The sequence below is a fragment of the Meriones unguiculatus genome, chromosome 5 (genome assembly GCF_030254825.1).
Source record: "Meriones unguiculatus strain TT.TT164.6M chromosome 5, Bangor_MerUng_6.1, whole genome shotgun sequence".
In the NCBI taxonomy this organism is placed as follows: Eukaryota; Metazoa; Chordata; class Mammalia; order Rodentia; family Muridae; genus Meriones; species Meriones unguiculatus.
Window position 1 is genome coordinate 84576073 of NC_083353.1, and position 18400 is coordinate 84594472.

An 18400-nucleotide genomic window follows, 5' to 3' on the forward strand; every position below is an offset into this window, starting at 1 on the left:
AAGCAAAGTGTGAATCTCCAGCCCAGGCCCCAGATGCAGCATGGGAGAACTCTCAGCCCTTGGGTTGGTGGAATCTAGGGGTCTGTTGGTACATTTCAAAAAGAATTTTACCTGATAGTCACAGGATGTTAGGTCACACACAGAGATGGCGAATGAATGGCTGTTAAGGAAAGTAGAGATAGCTCTAGTCCCATAACTTGCCAGCTCGCCACAATCACAGATTGTAAGCAGTCAATCCCCTTTTAGGCTCCCTGCGGGGGGAGCAGCCTTACCAGGACACAGAGTAAGACAATGCAGCCACTCCTAATGAGAACTGATAGACTAGGATCAGAAGGAAGGGGAGGAAGACCTCCCCTATCAGTGGACTTGGGGAGCGGTGTGGTTGGAGAAGGAGGCGGTAGGATGGGATTGGGAGGGGAGGAGGAAGGGAGTTACAGGGGAGATACAAAGTGAATAAATTGTAATTAATAAAAACAAAAATTAGAAAAAAGAATCTTTAACATAAGTAGGGTTTCTTTTTTCTGGATATTTTAGCTCACAAGACAAAGATCCTAAGGCATCTACTATAAAACAAAAATGAGAGAGAGAGAAAAGCTCACCCTATTGTCTTCTTTGTGGCTCTTTCTAGAAGTGGCTCTGATATAGCAAGCACCATGCCTGGCACTGCCCTCTGAGCCAATGAAGGATCAGTCAGATCCTTAGGGCAAGGAGCCCAGAGAGCCAGCTGTCCACAAGGAAACAACTTATACCCAAACCTATGGGTGTGTGCTTGGAAGCAGACCTCTGCAGCCATCCCAGACATCACTACAAGTCCCATTGCTATCCATGTTTAGACTCAGCTGAACCACACCTGGCTGCCAGTCCACAGATCCTGTGAGAAACTAAGTATGTTTGTTTCGGTTTCTTATGGTTGCTTTAAACTGCTACATAAGCAACAGATAACCACTGTGTAGCTTACAGCAATTCATGTAACTAATCCGCTGTTAAGGAACATCCAAGTTATTGTTCCACATGAATAGCAATGTTCTGTTAATCCTGCTTGAAGAGAGCGTTTTTTGAAATGTATTTAAGACTTTTGGGTTGTAAGAATTCCCAAACTAACTCCAGGTGATTCGACAATTTACACCTCTGTCAATTCTGCTTTCTTAAACGCATTGTAAAGAAATCAACTATGAGAAGGAAAAATGAGAATAAATGTGTTGCAGAGAACACTATCAAATATTAAGCAGTAGCAACTTTTCCTCCTTCGGTTAACAAAATGTTTCTATTGATGCTTTATGTATCATTTATTAGGCAACAAACTGGCAGTTTTTATTTGTCATTTATTTTAAATGTTCTGAGAACTGCCCACTTGTGTCTTTTCATTATTTTTTCTTCCATTTCTTTTCCTCCTCATTCTTTGTACCTGTATTTTGACTCTGTTTTTTTTTTTTCCTTCAGTGAGCACTTATTTGTATGTCTTTGTGTGAATGAGGGCACATAGGTACATGTGGATGCTTGTACATGTATATTTGTAAGCACATGGATGCAAGGTGACAACTCTGGATGTCATTCCTCAGGTGCAGCTCCATTTATTGAGAGGGGCTCTCCCTCTTCTTCTACTTTCTTTCTTCCTTTTTCTTTCTGACAGAGGGGAGTTAGAAAAATCCCTGGCAGGCAGAGAGATGCAGAAGCAGCCACAGAGAGAGAATAAAGACTGGGTTTCCGGCCCCTTCCCTAACCCTCCTGTCCCAACACAGCCTGGCCAGCTGCTCCTCCTGCCATCAGACCGGCCTCACAGGTTCGAGGCCACTATGGACAGCCATATTTATACAAGTTGTGAGCCCATCAGATTCCCTCTCATTGTTTAAACTCATCAGCCCTAAATTAGGGGAAGAAGATCCCCTAGGAACCTTTAAAGCCCCAAGCCCTGTGGAAAGGTAGAATTCTGACTCCCCCTCTGCTTCACAGGGGGCCTTTCTTACTGTGTGCCTTTCTCTGTGCACTTTGCTCAATGTGTGTGTGTGTGTTTGTGAGAGAGAGTGTGTGTATCTGTATATGTACAAGTGTGTTTCTTCACTTGTAATAAATCTTTCTACAGCAGTTTATTCTGTCTACTGTGACTAAGACTTTCTCTGCTGCTACCTGTTGCCCTAGAGATTTTTTTGTGCCCTTTAATATTTTTTTTTAAACCATCAAGTCCCAGTTGTGTTTATCTTAGGAAAGAAAGTTCAGAGTTGAAAGAAAAGATGAAATGTGACACACCATATAACACGATGTGACGAGCAAAGTTTCCTGTCTGTGACAAGCGTCTGAGAGAAACACACTGGATGAAGAAGGGTTTACCCTGCTCCTAATGCCAGAGGTTTCAATACTCGATGACTTATCTGTGAGGGTTTGATCATGGCATCAGGCAGACTACCATGATGGCAGGAACATGTGACAAAGGTTGCTTGCCTCCTAATGAACAGGAAGCCAAGACGGAAAGACAGTCCCCAAGAATGTATTCCCCCGGGGACTTACTTCCTATCTGAGCCCCACATGCGAAGGCCTCTACTCCTTAAAATGTCATAAAATTGTGAATTCATCACTATGTTAATCCATTGAGTAGATCAAAGTCTTCGTGATTGATTCAATTACTTCTCAATGATTAGATCCACTACATCTGCTTTTTGTTATTTTGTCTTTTTTTTTTTTTCCCCAGAGCTGAGGACCGAACCCAGAGCCTTGTGCTTGCTAGGCAAGCGCTCTACCACTGAGCTAAATCCCCAACCCTACATCTGCTTTTTGAGGGAACATTGCATATGCCTTTAATTCTTTAACTGGCAGAGAATAATTATCCTGATCCAGGAGAATAATGAACCTGATCCATACTTCTAGATGGTAACATTTTTTAAAAATCTTTTTGAGAATTTTATATGAAAGTATATACACTTGATAATATGCACTCGCTTTACTCCTTTTGTGTCTATATTTTCTTAAATTCATGTCCTCATATATATATGTATATATATATATATATACATATACACAAATATACACACATACACACACCACACACATATAAACATACTTATGTATATGTGCATGAACATAATATATGCACATGTATATACATGAATGTACATGAACACATACATGCAATTACATGCATACACATATATACATGTGTACATAACAGTGTATACATGCACACATATAAACATATATGTATACATATGTATAAACGTAGGTACATACATACAAAGTAGCTGCTACAATTAGTGTTGTTCAATGCACACGAGTGTAGGGCTGACCACTGGGGCAAGGACAACTTGAAGGAAGGTCAGGGGAACTTGGGTCTACCTGGACAACAGGGAGTGAGCTTAAGAGGGCCTGCTCCTTGCTCCTGAGGACATTGCTACAGGCTGAGGGGGTGGGGTGGGGCAGGACCAATAAGAGAGAGGGAAGCAGATGGGCACACGTGACTTTCCCCATGTCTGTTGACTCCCTCTAGTTTGTCCCTTTCCTGTTCTCTACACGGGTCTTTTCTTTTTAGGACAAGAAATTCTTTGTGCACCTTACAGAATTAGTCCTAGATGACGGTCTCTCACACAGACCCCTGAAGAAAACACTCTCCCTCCCTCAGCCGCCATCACTGCCTGTGGCTTCTCCACAGGGACAGGCCCTCGAGAGCCCTTCTCTATCCCCATGCTAGAATGTTGACTGGTTGGTCTTGTGTAGACAGCCATCGCTGTGGGGGTTTCATGGGAGCAACATCTTGGCCATGTTCAGAAGACACTATTTTGAAGAAGTCTTCCTGGTCCTCTAGCGCTAACTGCAAAGGCTATATCAGGGTCTGCTCAGGCCTCCTCTCATACAGCCCAGCAGGCAGCCAATTAGGACACTCTCTGTGAATGCCCAGCTAGCACACTTACTGGCACTGTAGCATCTCACCTGGGTGGGCCACATCCTTTTCCCCCACCCTTTCCCTGTCCTCTGCCTGGGAACCAGAGGGCTCAGCTGCAGGCTTCTGTTATGAAACTGCTCCTCTCTCACATGGGCTTAGATTCTCTTCAGAGACCCTCGCCATATCTTCTGTCCTTTGTTCTAGGGTCCAAAAGGTTCTTGGAACCTTTGCCATACTCTCATCCCTTTGTCTATCGTCCACAGTGTTAGTCGTTCTTCTAATAAACACTTTCTCATTGTCCTGTTGAATAGGACAATGCCCATGTCATCCAAAATGCAACACAGGTGCAGCTGGCTAGCCGGTGAGTCCCAGGGAATTGCCTGTCTCTCAGGGCTGAGCTCACAAGGATACACCAGCATATCTGGCTTCTTTCTCCTGGCATTCTCGAGGTTGTACTGAACTTTTTCTCCAGGTCAACATTTTTTTAAAAAAAAAAAAAAACCCAAACCCAGCATCTTCTTTGTCAATAAAAGTAATGCCTTGAATCTGGCAAATGTATGGAAAACACTTTTCCTCCTACCTATAATTCATCCTTGAGCTCAGTTCTGGATGTTTTCTTTATTTCATATGTGATTATCAAATTTTTCATGTTCTTAAACTGAGTGGCTTTTCCATCGTTTTAAAAAAGAGGTCTTTTCTCAAGGATGATGAAGATAATGACAAAATGGGAATAAGAGAAAAGTGAAATCAAAATTATTTATTTCCTGCCCTGTGTGCCAGCCTCTGTTCTAAGGAAGTATATATCATTCTTGACTCACTCTGGTCTACACTGGACAGCTCTGACAGATGAGGAAACTGAGGCCTAAAGGCAAGAAATTTGCTCAGCTGTTCAAGGCTGCACTCTTTAACGCCACCCTGTCTAGCCATACCCTCAGCCCTCCCCAAATACCCACCCATACCCACATTCATCCAGATACCCACCCACACCTACCCATACCTACCCAGCCCTCTCAAATCCATCTGTCCACACCCACACCCCCTCCCACCCACACATACACACCCACACCCCTCCCATAACCTCAAACCTCCCACTCACCTCCCACACTGACAAAGACAGTGCTTCACAATGGGTCCTCCATGATTTTAAGGCAACACAGAGCATGTTAGTCTTCTTACAACAAAGCCAACTCCATTTCTTGGGCACCAAGGGTGATTACAATGTGTTTTCATTACCAAGAAAACTGTTGAGTCCACAGAAAAATGGAACCACAAAATGATTAGCACACGCACAAAAAACAGAAATGGAAATGCTTGCCGGGAACCAGCCCCTCCTGGAGCCATGACTGAGCCAAGCCCAGAAGTGTGTCTTTTAGAACAGCTCACATCCTGTACCAATTAAGTGTTTGGGGAAGCCGACAATGACTTCCCGGTGTGGGAAATCACTTTGCAACATGTTGGGTGGTGGTTAAAGCCATTAGTCCCACTTGGGTTTCAAGGACAACTACAAAGAAAATGTTTTGCAGATTGTACAAGAAGCATGGATTTGCTAACCCCTGGGTCAGTCAGAACCAGCCAAGCAATTGCTTTAACACTGTACTCCCTAAGTTGAATAATACCTACAGGGAGACAGAAAACAGCCCTCACCCCAGAAAGACAACAAGGGGCTACTTAGCAGCCACAGGGATCTTTGCAGCATCTGGCTGTTGAGTGAAGAGCTAGGTTCTTTCCTTGGACAAGAAATGTTTATTTCCCTCCCCAAATGGGCCTGCACTTTTTGCTGGACCTTTCTGTACCAAAAAAAAAAGCAGGCTGGAAGGACACCAGGAAGGCATTTCTAATGCCTTCTAAACTGTATAAAAAGTGGAGCCAAAAAGAGCAAGTGACTAGGCAGCAGGTCTGACTAACTATAACATCACTTTATCTTTAGTCCTGAGGAGCCTGGAGGTTGTAACTGTCTGTTTCTACTGTAGAACAGTCTAGAGGCTCTGGCTCCAGCTTCGTGCTGCAAACCAGCTTTGTTTTAGGCACAGTGACTTTGGATTCAGTCACTTACACTGACTGAATCAGCTAGTGGGTTTGAGTGGTATAAAGATAGCAGATCTAGCTGAGAGGTGTGTAAGGATTTCATAAGGGGCTAGGAGTCCCATGTTTAGCATAGCTTTTAGAATTTGGGGTTTGGGGTGCATAGCATCATCTGGAATCAGGGTAAATCCTGGTCTGTCCTCTGATGTATGGGTCCTTGCCAGGATCTCCACAGAGGGAGAACCAACAATATTCAGATATATAAACAATGCCATCAAGACAGAGCTATCTATGTCTGTCTCTCTCCTGGAAAGAAGCTATATCTGCAAATGCTGGATGACTCGCTAGAGTTTCAGAGAGGTAGAGGTGGGAATGTTCAGGCCCAGGGCCTAAGTACCACTTACCTTGAGCTATCTGTAGACCCTGGAATAACCATCCCTTGCCACCTCTGTGTCAGATCTGACATCTTCTGACAACAAATAAAAATGTCTTGGACTGGCTTAACAAAACCATAGTTTATAGTTACCATAAACCAGAACACTAAGGCTTATCAGGTAGCATCTGAGGCCTATAGGTGAGATTGTTTTCAAATTTCTTGTAACTGCCTCCTTAATGTATGCACCAATGTATCTGAGAAGCACATTGATTTGTGACTTTGTTTTGATACTATAAACAGTTCACAAAACAGCTTCCAACTTGTAACATGGAATTTGGGATAACCTAAATCTGTATTCCTAGGCCATGGTCCCTCATAATTGACTACGGAATAAACTATCTCTTATCACCCTTTGAGGTGAGAGTTGTATTATTTTGTTAAATAGTACGTATATATATACACATACACACACATTCTTTGTTGCTCTACGTAGCAATGACAGAGGTGGAAAGAAATGACTCCCATGAACAGGGACTATTTCTGATAGGAACTCAATGGCAGGCTCTTTGACCTCCCCACCCTGCAAGGGAGGAGCAGTCCTGCAAGGCCACAGAGAAGGACTTTGTAGCCAGTTCTGAAGATACCTGATAAAACAGGATCAGATGAAAGGGGAGGAGGTCCTCCCCAATTAGTGGACTTGGAAAGGGGCAGGGAGGAGATGAGGGAGGGAGGGAGGGTTTGGGAGGGAATGAGGAAGCAGATACAGCTGGGATACAGAGTTAATAAAATGTAACTAATAAAAAAAAAAAAGAAAAAGAAAAAGAAATGACTCCCATGATAGTTGGACCTGGCAGCTGGAAGCCTGAATGGCAGGAGGGTGTTCAGGCAAAGCAACAATGTGGAAGTGATGTCTGTAAGTGTTGCAGCTCTGAAGGGAAAGCCTTCCTCCTACAAAAGTTCTGCTCCAGCTGCTGGGAAAGTTTCCCCATTCCGAGTGTTACAGCTCTGCCATGTCAGGGGCCGGTTTCCCCAGGGAAAGTGTTACAGTTATGTTCTGAGAAGTATCCTGGCAATCAGGAGCCAAAGAATACTACAAAGTCACACCCCACAGCAAAACTCACACAAGGGATTTATTGGGAGGCAAAACCCCAAGAGGGTAGCTGCCTCTTCTTGGCTGAGAAGTAACAGAGAACTGGGCAGAATACAGGGTTTCTATAGGGTTTCTGGGTCAGTGCGGGGACAGTGCAGGGCTTCCCATGGTGGCCTGAGATTGGAGGGATTATATGGCCTCATATTTGGAGCAAGCTTAAGGACTGGTGTGATGTTTTGTCTTGTATGGCAGGGCCTAGGAACCCTTGTTAGGAAAAAAAAAAAGACCCTTAGAACTGTAAGGAAAATCTGGGGATCTGGAGACAGGACCTGGTCCCTGGGGCTCCTCAGACAGGTGCCTGGCCACTTGCATGCCTTGAGGGTTTACAGAGCTTAAGAAGTTCACAAGGGAGTGTCTTCCCTGCCCATAGAGTTGGCGTGACTAGCTAACAATGTCACCTCTTGATTATGAAGGCAGAATTCCTAATTTCATGGTGAACTATGGCCTTTTTTCCCCCAAATGTCTTCAGCTGATTAAATAAAGCCCCATGGAGAGCCATCTGCTTTACTCTGTTTTGATTTAAATGTTAATCTACATATTAAAAATTACCTTCATAGCCACATTGAGACTGCTATTTGACCCCCCCCCCCAAACTGGATCCATAGCCTGTTCAAAATTACCACAAAAATTAACCACTACAAAATCTATTATTGTGCTGGTTTTGTCAAGTTGACAGGAGCTGGAGTCACCTGGGAAGAGGCAATCTTAATTTAGTAGCTTGCCTCCATCAGTCAGACTAGCGTTTTATACATGTCTGTGGGACATTTTCTCCATCGGTGGTGTGAGAAGGCCCATAACTCCTGGGCAGGTGGTCCTGGGAGGTAAAAAAAAAAAAAAATGAGAGCTCAGAAAGCTCAGTAAACAACATACATTCACAGTCTCTGTTTCAGTTCCTGCCTTTACTTCCTGCCTTGGTTTCTCTCCATGATGGAGTGTAACAAACCAAATGAGCTTTCTCCTCCTCAAGTTGGTTTTGGTCAAGGTCTTGCCCAGCAATAGGAGACAAGAAAGGACGGCTCCTGCTCTTCTTTCTTTCTGCTCCTATGACAAACACCGCAATCAAAAGCAGCTCAAGGGAAGAAAGGTTTCACTGCCTCCTACACTTCCTACACTTCAGGTCACAGTCCATTACTGAGGGAAGTCAGAACAGGAACTCGTGACAGGAATCTGGACCAGAAATGGTGAAGGAACATTACTTGCTGGCTTACTCCCTGGCTCTCTCCCTGGTTCATTCTTTGCCAGGTTTTATTTTATACAGACCAAGACCACCTGCTTAAGGAATAGTTAGGCAATACCCACAGAGGGTAGGCCCTCCAATAACAATTAATAATCAAGACAGTTCATTACAGACACGCCCACAAACCAACCTGACTTAGACAATCCCTAAAATGACGCTTCTTCTCTCAAGTTAGGACTAGGCTGTTGTCAAGCTGACCCTTCTAGTGACCCTATAGATGGAGGTAAAAATACACAATATCTATACATCATCTGCATGTATATCTACCATCTACAGATAAGTAAGTAAGACATAGACACACATAGGTTCAATCTCTCTGAAGAAGTATAAGAGTCATGTTGCAGGCTCCACAGCTAAGGAGTAGAACTACCACAGCTACATCTCATTCTAGAGCCCGTGGAAACTGACTGCACATCCATTGTCAACAAAAAGCACATAACTGAGTGACAGGATGAAAGAGTTCATACTTCACAGCCCACTACAGTGTGGGAAGAAAGGTGCCCTGAAGGATGGGCCTCTGGAGTGTGCATAACATTTCTGAAGGAGTCTATCAGTTAGGGTGATTCTGGGCCCCTTCCCTAATAAGCCTGGGTATGTTCAGGAACCCCCAAAGATTCTTCTGAGGTCTTCTGGCTTGCTTTGCTTATGATGGGGCCCAGAAAACTCCAAGATGTATATCTGCTGTTAGGAAGCTGAGAAGTAAGTGATAGGTGTCTCTCAGGTCACACAGAATGATGAACACTCTGCTACTACATATACCCATGGGAGTTTCCGTACCTGAAAACTGTCCATGTCCTAAAAGGCTCTCCAAGCCTTGATAAAGCAACAAAAGTCACCTAGCATATACTGGACCATCCCTTAATATCCTTAAGAATTCTATGCCTTAATATCCTTAAGAATTCTATGGAAAGTATATACAAGGATGTAGAATTCCATCAAATTCAAAACACTCTGGACCCAGTATTACCTGAATTTTTCCATGTTCTGTACCCAAAGTTTGTGGTGTCTTCAGCAGCAGAACCTTACAATCAACTTCTGGTGGACAACCAAGACCAATGGCAATAGCCTGGATTATTTTAGGCAGCTCCAACACAGCTATGACTGAAGGGGAAGCTTCCTTCTGGGTTTTTGTTGTTGTTGTTTGGCAGCATTATGGAAGGATAATTATTCTCTGTGTAAGGTAACTCTAATTAAATGTGTGTGTCCTATAAAAACGTATACTTCTATGTGGTTTCTTTAAACATCTTTACTGCTAGTTATCTCTCACACCACCTATCCTTTGCCCTGACCTTCCATTCCTCTCCTCATTCAAACCCCCCTTTCTATTATTCTACCTTTTTCTTGCCTGTGTTCCTAACTGGCTAGATTCCACAGTACTAGAAGATGCTGTGTAAGCTTCTGGGGGAGAAAGGTCCTCAGGAGTTTTCTCCGGATGTGACCATTCTGAGCTAGAACTGGCCTGTTAAGATATGCCTGTGGATGCGATAGTGGCATGGGTGCTATTGGAGTAGCCAATCACCTACTGATTATATTTAAGGCCTGCTTCACCGAAGGAATACATGCTTTGTGGGTATTTTTAAAATCCATTTTGGTTTCTCCAGATTTGTAGCTGGGGAGTTCATAGGGTCTCAGGCATGAACCTACTATTATTTTACTAAATGGATATAATATCGAACTAACCTTGAATTGCATATACTTATACCCATAGATTATACAATACAGCTTTCAGTCTTCATCAGAGAAGTTTCTTTATACAGTGTAGGCCAATTAATACAGAAACCCACAACTGGTCAAAGTGCAGAGAGTAAGTGTCTGTGGAGTGTTTAGCCATAAATAGAACATCTACATCATATTCTCTGCTCCACTGGCTCAATGAATGTCATGAAAGACGGGGCAGAAAAACTGAGTCAGCACTTGGGGCAGAACTGAGTAAGATAGTGTTTTCTGAACATGACAGAACATTTACACTGATGAACTCAGAGCAGGTGTGGTTGCCTGCACAAGACCTGCATGACATTAACCCAGTGAAATTCCAACACGGAGTGGTAAGGACTCATGATCCCCCAACATGCTAGCTTAGAATATATTGACAGTTGATGACTTTCAGGTGAGAGTAAGTCAGTTTTCTTTAGGTTTTGTTTCATGGTAGGTTGGCTATATTCTAATGGAAGGCCCCATAACAGAATAAGTTGGCCTCAATGGTTACAAAAAAAAATTTTTTTAAAAGGCATGAAGGTGGGAGGAGGTAGCGGGTGGATCCAGGAGGAGTTAGATAGAAGAGTCGAGGGCGATGAATATAATCAAAGTGCATTGTGTACATGTATAAAATTCTTAAAGAATCAATAATAGTTCTATTACGAAAGAAAACTGTCATAATGAAACAACAAAATCTCTGGACCTGTGGACCTAGGAAAGAAGACAGTTATATATAAGAATCCAATCAGGCAATCACATTGCAGCAGACTGTGGAATGCATACAGAAGAATAAGACAGTGTGTATGTGATGGTTATTCTTGGATGTCGACTTGACCACATCTGGAATTAACTAAAACCCAGGAGACTAGGTACACCTGTAAAGTTTTTTCTTGATTGAATTATTTTAAGTGGGAAGACCTACTCTAAATCCAGATCTTTTGAGGTGAGAAGATCCACCTTAAATCTGGACCACACCGTCTGGTGGCAGTCTCTATAAAGAAGGTGTAAGAAGGAAGAACATGCTCTTTGCCTGCTCACCCTCACTCTTGCTTTACCTAGTCCTTTGAGATTCTGACTTATATTGAAGACCAGCTGAGACATCCAACCTCCTGGACTGAACAACTACTGGATTCTTGCTCTTTCCATTGGTAGACAGCCATTGCTAGAACAACTGAACCATTGCCTATGAGATACTCTAATAAATCCCTTATATATGTATATGTGTGTACATATATATGTATTCAGATACATAAATAAATAAATATAGATAGATAGATAGATAGATATTTGTGTCACACTCAAAGACTTGTGTCAGTCGTTAAAGCTTCTGTGTTGTCTTCCACTAAAAAGACGGACTTTGAAGACATGACTGAATGAAGAATCATGAGATAGAGAGATTTTCCCGGCTCACCTGGTAGAATCAATGTGATCACAAAGGAGGATCATGAGGGAGATGGGAAGGAAGCAAGTAGGTCAACATCAGAAGTGGGGAGAGAGAAGAGTTGAAGGTGTTTTCTGTTTTCAAATATTAAGAAAGAGCCTTAAGCAAGAGTACTGGAAACTGGAAAAGACAAGGGGATCTTTTACAGCCAGAATTCCAAGATAATGAAGCTGTGTTACGAGCCACTAGACCTGGAATAGTAAAAGGAAGGACATCACAAAGGCTTCTGTCAGCTTTGTGTGGAATACCCTAATAGTTTCCCCCATAGAAGGGGGATTTATAATTGGTAAAACAGAAAACAGCAACAACAACTAAACAGAAGCCTGGTAGCCTGACGCTCCATATCTGATGCCAGGAAGCGTCTCTACAGCAGCTACTGAAATGCACTATTATTTTCATTCATGTGGAGATAAATTTAAGGTTAAAAATGCTTAAAGAAATAAGAACCATTGTTTTAAGACCTCTGCATTAAAAAGCATTAGAACATTTGATACTTTACTCAAATATCATGATAGAAACAATTTAAACTCAGTGACAGCTTACTTAAACTATACCATGGAGTACTTGATTTAGCCTTTGATTTTACATAAAATTCATACTAAGCAGATGGATGTGGTGGTGCAAATTTATAATCCCAGGGAGCAGAGGCAGGAGAATCACTGCAAAGTCAAGATCAGCCAGGATTACATAACAAGACGCTGTTTCAAAACAAACAACAACAAAACCAAACAAGGAAAGCCCCATATTAAGTTAGGTTAAATTCCCATTTTGGAATGTTTAAAAGGACTAACTAGTTAGTTACATTTTGTATTTAAAAGAATCACCAAAGGATTCAGAAAGTTTGCTTGCCATGTCACATTATTAAGGGACTAGAAAGAAATAAAATCCTTGGAGCATATAAATATTGTATTAAATATATTGTGTTAAATTAGTAATGAGATAAATATCCAATAATTTCTTAATGAATTTTTTTTCACAAAGTATATTTTGGTCACAGTTTTCCTTCTTTCCTCCTGGTGTCTCCTCCCAGATCCTCTCCACTTCCCCTCCCATCCACCCACATTCCTTCTTTCTTTCTCTCGTTGAGTTCCTTTTAAAGTAATTTCTAACAGCTGAGCTGATCAGTCAAAATAACAAGGTTTGCAAGCTGAACTCAGAGGCTTAAGGAAGAATCGGATCCTTTGACTTGTAACTTTAATGACTTGAAAATGTAATAAATGAATTACTAATTAAATTTCTTATACACGGTCCCCTTTCTCAAGCATACTGATACCACATCAACAGTGTAAAGGGCCAAGTCATCCATATAAATTAAATATAAAGGTGTACATTTCTGTTTGAGTTACCTTTTCTTCTTTTACATTGTAATGGGAATAGCTTTCTTATTTGCACTTTGAATTATGGGTCCTTTTTGTTCTCATGAGGTGTCTATCTTCATGATGAATGATGTAATGCCAGCTGGATCACCCAACTAGGGGATATGAAATATATGCCCAGGGTCACAGCAAGAATGGCTTTCAGATTTATAAGGGAAGTTTATAATTGGTAAAACAGAAAACAGTAACAACAATAAAACCCCAAGAAACCCAAACCAGAAATAAACTTTTTATGAAAAAGACTAAGATCATGTTTCAGAGGTATTTTTAATTTTGAAAGACATATTCCAAGTAAAAAGCCTGGTTGTTGGGGGCTTAGGTTCTTCAAGGATTGTCATCTCTCTGGGCAGAAGACATGAAACCAAATAACAGCTCAGCATTGGCAGGGCCTGGACTTGACATGAAGGTGAATTGGATAGGCCCTCACTTACCATCTGTTGGTAACAGGTGTTTTCCATGCTCAGTTCCTTTGCAGGTTCCTTTGCAGTTGTGAAGGTGTGTAAAGAAGGCATCTTTGTAACTGGAGCAATAGTTGAGTCAGTAAAGTGCATTCTATACAAACAGCCTTAGAACCTGGGTTGGTGGTGTGTGCTTGTAATCTCAGTGGTGTGGAATCAGGTCCTCGGGACCCATTTGCTAGCCAGGCTTGCTGGACAGTTCCAGGCCAATAAGAGATTTTGTCTCAAAACACCAGGTGGTAGACACTCATGAAGTTCCACATCTCCAAGCCGCTCCAGCCCAGTGGTTGATAAGGACCCAGGAGATAGAGCAGTCCTGAACCCAGGTGAGGTCTATTGGTGCTTGGGGAACTCTATATTTTTGCAGTGGCTTCAAAACAAGCTGTAGAATTCGACAAGGAGAGGAGCTGAGGAACCAGGAAGGGGATCAGATCTGACAATGGGGAAAGCCCTCAGGTGTGTGGAGACTCAACTCAAAGGAAAAGCTGTGGACCCAGGTAAGAGGCCTTAGCTGACACTGACAATACCTGACTCTCAGAGAACACTGAAGATAGAGCCTCCAGCCCTAAATACCAAAGAGAGAAAGGACACCTCAGCCCTACTGGGAATTAGTTCTCCACTGAACACTGAAAACACTGCCAATGGGGGGAAAGAACTATAATCTTAAAAAACAAACAAAAAAAAAAAAAAAAAGAAAGAAAAATTCAACCAATCAACAAACTAACTCTAGATATCTTAAGTCCCAGTGAAGATACAGAGATATATATCATGGGGAAAAAAAAAAAAAACAGAAAACAAGATATATCATTAACCCTATAATGACACCTAATGAAAATGACTATGAGGAATTACCAAATAATTCAAAAGTATATTCAAACAATGCAAAAAAGACATAAGTATACTCTAAGAGAACATGATGAAAATGAGGAAGTTGATCCAAGCCATGGAGATGGATAGGATTACTGAAGAAAATTCAGACTGGTATCATATTGGAAGTGAAAAAAAAAACAAAAATAAAAACCCAAGAAGCCAAATAAAAACCTCAGTGGAAAGCTTTGCTAATGAAAGAGAAAACAGAGACTCGGAGATGGAAGGCATAACAATAGAACTGGAGCGCTCAGTAAAGATGTAGTTGAGCAATAAATCTGGTGTTAGTGTGCAGGCAATTCTGCTGGCCACCATCAGGGGCCTAGCAATGTCTTACATCATCACTTGCTGCCACTGCCAGGTATGACAGATATATGTGGCCCTAAAAGGACGGGCACCCCCATCTCTCTCTCTATCTCTCTATCTCTCTCTCTTCCTGCTTTTACTGTGTTCCCTAGGCACACCCTCTCTCCCTTCCTTTGCCCCCTCCCTCACTGTCCTCATGGCTCACTCACTCTCTTTACCCCTTCTCCAGGCCCTCACTCTCTCCTTCCCCCAACAAACCTCTTTTATATCAGGTCTATTGTGGGGCATAATTCCTCAGAGGGTACACCTTGGCATGGGCCTGCCATGGAACCCGCCAACCCCCATCATCTTTATAGATCACAACCTCTGGAATGTCATCAAAAAGATGCAATCTTCAGATTGTGTGAGAAGGACACCAGAGCAAAGGCATAGAGAATATTTCCAACAAAGCATGATTCATCTTTTTGAAGTCTCTAAGAGATATACCTTACCGTCAAAGACTGATACCACCTGAGGGTAAAGGGACAAAAACGACGTTCAAAGCAAAAGGAACTAAGAAACAATCAGGCATGGCTACTCCAGAATCAGACAAGATAGACTTCAAATCAAAACTAGTCAGAAGAAATTAAGGGTGCCACTTAATATCCATTAAAGGAAAAATGCACCAATAGAATAATAGAATTATAAACGTATATGCACCAAACACAGGTGCACCCAATTTCATAAAAAAATACTATTTATTCTATAACCACTGGTTATCACTAACACGCTGATAGTGAGTGACTTCAGTATCCCACTTGCACAGGTCATCTAGAAAGAAGCTAAACAAACAAACAAAAAAACAAAAAAACAAAAACAAAACCGTGGAGTTAAATAGCAGCCTAAATCAAATGGACCTAATAGATACCTGTAGCTCATCCACCCAAATACTAAATATGTACATTCTTCTCAGCAACTGATGGAACTTTCTCCACCTCTTTAGACAGAAAGCAGGTCTCAACAAATACAGGAAAACTGAGATAAGATCTGCACCACTCTGACCACAATAGAATACAGTGGAATATCAACAGCAATACAAACTATATAAACTGACTAATAGAAACTAAACAAGACACTACTACTGGAAGACAATGAGGTCAAGGAAAATAATCAAGAAAGAAAAAAAATTAAAAATACTAAAACTGAATGCAAATGTATACACAGAATAATCAAACTCTATGGGGCACAGGAAGGCAGTCCTAAGAAAAGTTTATATTACTAAGTGCCTACATAAAAAAAAAGGGGGGGAGCTCATAAATTAAAGCTTAATGACAAAGCCTAAAGATTTCAGAAAACAAACAAACAAAACAACAACAACAACAAAACAATTCCCCAAAACAGTAGGTCAGAATAGATACTCAAAATCAGGGGTGAAATTAGGAACAAAAAAACGAAGAACATTACAAAGACTCAATGAAAAGGAAAATTGGTTCTTGGAAAAAGTTAACAAGATTGACAAACCCTTAGCTAAATTAACCAAAAGAAAGAGAAGAACCAAATTAATAAAATTTGAGTTGGAAGGGAGTTATGAAGACAGACCCTGGGCAAACTCAGAGAATCATAGACACACTTTAAAAATGTATATTCCATTAAATTGGAAAATCTAAAAGAAATGGATGATTATCTAGATATATGTGACCTACAATACTAAATCAAGATGAAGTAAATAATTTAAACAGACACAGGACAGTCGATGAGATAGAGGCAGCAATTAAATGAAATAAGCCCAAAGCCAGATGGACTTACCACAGAATTCTACCAGACCTTTAAAGAGAACTAGTGCTAATATTACTCAGATTATCCCAGAAGATAGAAAAGAAGTAGCTCCTCCTTATTCTTTTTATAAAGCCAGTATTACTCTGATACCGAAAGCAGGCAAAAATCCAACAATAACAAAAGAGAATTGTAAATCAATTTCCTTGATGAATAAACACACACCCATTCTCAATAAAGTATTTGCAAACTAAATTAAAAAATAAATTAAAAAGAGAATTTGCTGAGATCAAGTTGGCTTCACTCCAGAGACGTAAAGGTGTTTCAACATACATCAATCGATAAATGCGATTCGTCACACAAATAGACGTAGTGACAGAAACCACATAATCATCTCATTAGATGCAGAAAAAAAAAAAACTTTGACAAAATAGAGCATCTTTTCATGATAAAAGTCCTAGAGATTCTGCGGATACAGGAAACAAATCTCAACAGAATAAAGGCAACACACAACAAGCTCACAACCAACATCATCCTACATGGGGAAAACTGAAAGATTTTCAACTAAAGCTCTCAATAACAGAAGGATATCTACTCTCGCCACTCCCTTTTCATTATAGTGCTTGAAGTCTTAGCCAAAGAAATAAGGAGAGTGAGGAGATCAAAGGAACACAAATAGGGAAGGAAGAGGCCAAAGTGCTCTTATTTGCAGGCAATAATGACTCCACCAGAAAACTCCTGTAGATGATAATCACATTCATCAAAGTAGCAGGATATATAACAAACACAGAAAAATCAGTAGACTTTCTATATGCCGAGGTCAGGCAAAGAAATCAGGACCACAATCTCATTTACAACAGTCTCAAAAGAACAATATCAGAATCAAAATAACCTAGAAAGTAAAAGACTTGTCCAATAGTACTTGAAGACACTGAAGAAAGAAGTTGGATACCAGCGGAGAGAAAAATCTCCTATGTCCATGGATTGGAAGGATTAATAGTGTAAAAGATGACATCTTAACCAAAAGCAACCTACAAATTCAATGTAATGCTCATCAAAATTTCAATGAAGTCCTTCCCAGAAATCACAAAACTGTTAAAATCCACACAATATTAGACTTGAAACCCTGAAAAGTCTAGAAGAAAGTGTATGGGGCATAGTTCAGGATATAGACTTTCTGAATAGGACTCTAATTACTCAGGAAATCAGATGAGCACCATTAAGCAGAACTTCACAAAATTAAAATGCTTCTCTAGTGCAAAGGAAAATTTTAATCAACTTAAGTTTGCAGAACGAGAAAGATCTGCCGTGACATGTCTGACAGGATTAGTGTCTATGATATACAAGAAACTGAAAAACACTAAACATCAAGAAAACAAACCCAAGAAAACAGTGGGTTATGAGATATATAACTGATCATAAAGTTCTCAGAAGAAATGAAAATGGCTAAGAAATATTTTTAGAAGTAGTCACCTTCTTTAGCCATCAGGGAAATGCAAATTGAGCCTACTTTGAGAATTTTGTCTTACCCCCGGCCAGAATGGCTAAGTTAAGAAAACAAAAGACAACAGTAAGAACTGAAGAGGAAAGGTGGTTATGGAGAATTCCCATGCGCTGTTGGTAGAAGTGAAAATTGGTACAGTTACCAACTGGTGGAGATCAGTGTGGTGGTTCCTCAGAAACCTAGAAATCAATCTACCATTTGACACAATTATACCTCTTCTGGGCATATACCCAAAGGACTTTTTACCATAAAGACACATGATCACCCATGTTCATAACTGCTCTATTCACAATAGCTAGGGCATAGAAACAGCTGAGATGCCCACCAACTAATGAATAGATAATGAAA

At 41.0% G+C, this 18400-nt stretch overlaps 1 protein-coding gene across 1 annotated transcript in view; it reads right to left on the minus strand.

The window, feature by feature from the left end:
• Positions 1–8138: 8138 nt before the first annotated feature.
• Positions 8139–18400, minus strand: part of Adamts9 (ADAM metallopeptidase with thrombospondin type 1 motif 9) — a 178326-nt gene continuing 168064 nt past the window's right edge. The window contains exon 39 of the mRNA XM_060383774.1: positions 8139–8230. Within this exon, the coding sequence (XP_060239757.1) occupies positions 8153–8230 (78 nt within the window). The 3' untranslated portion in view covers positions 8139–8152. The remainder of the gene's footprint in view (positions 8231–18400) is intronic.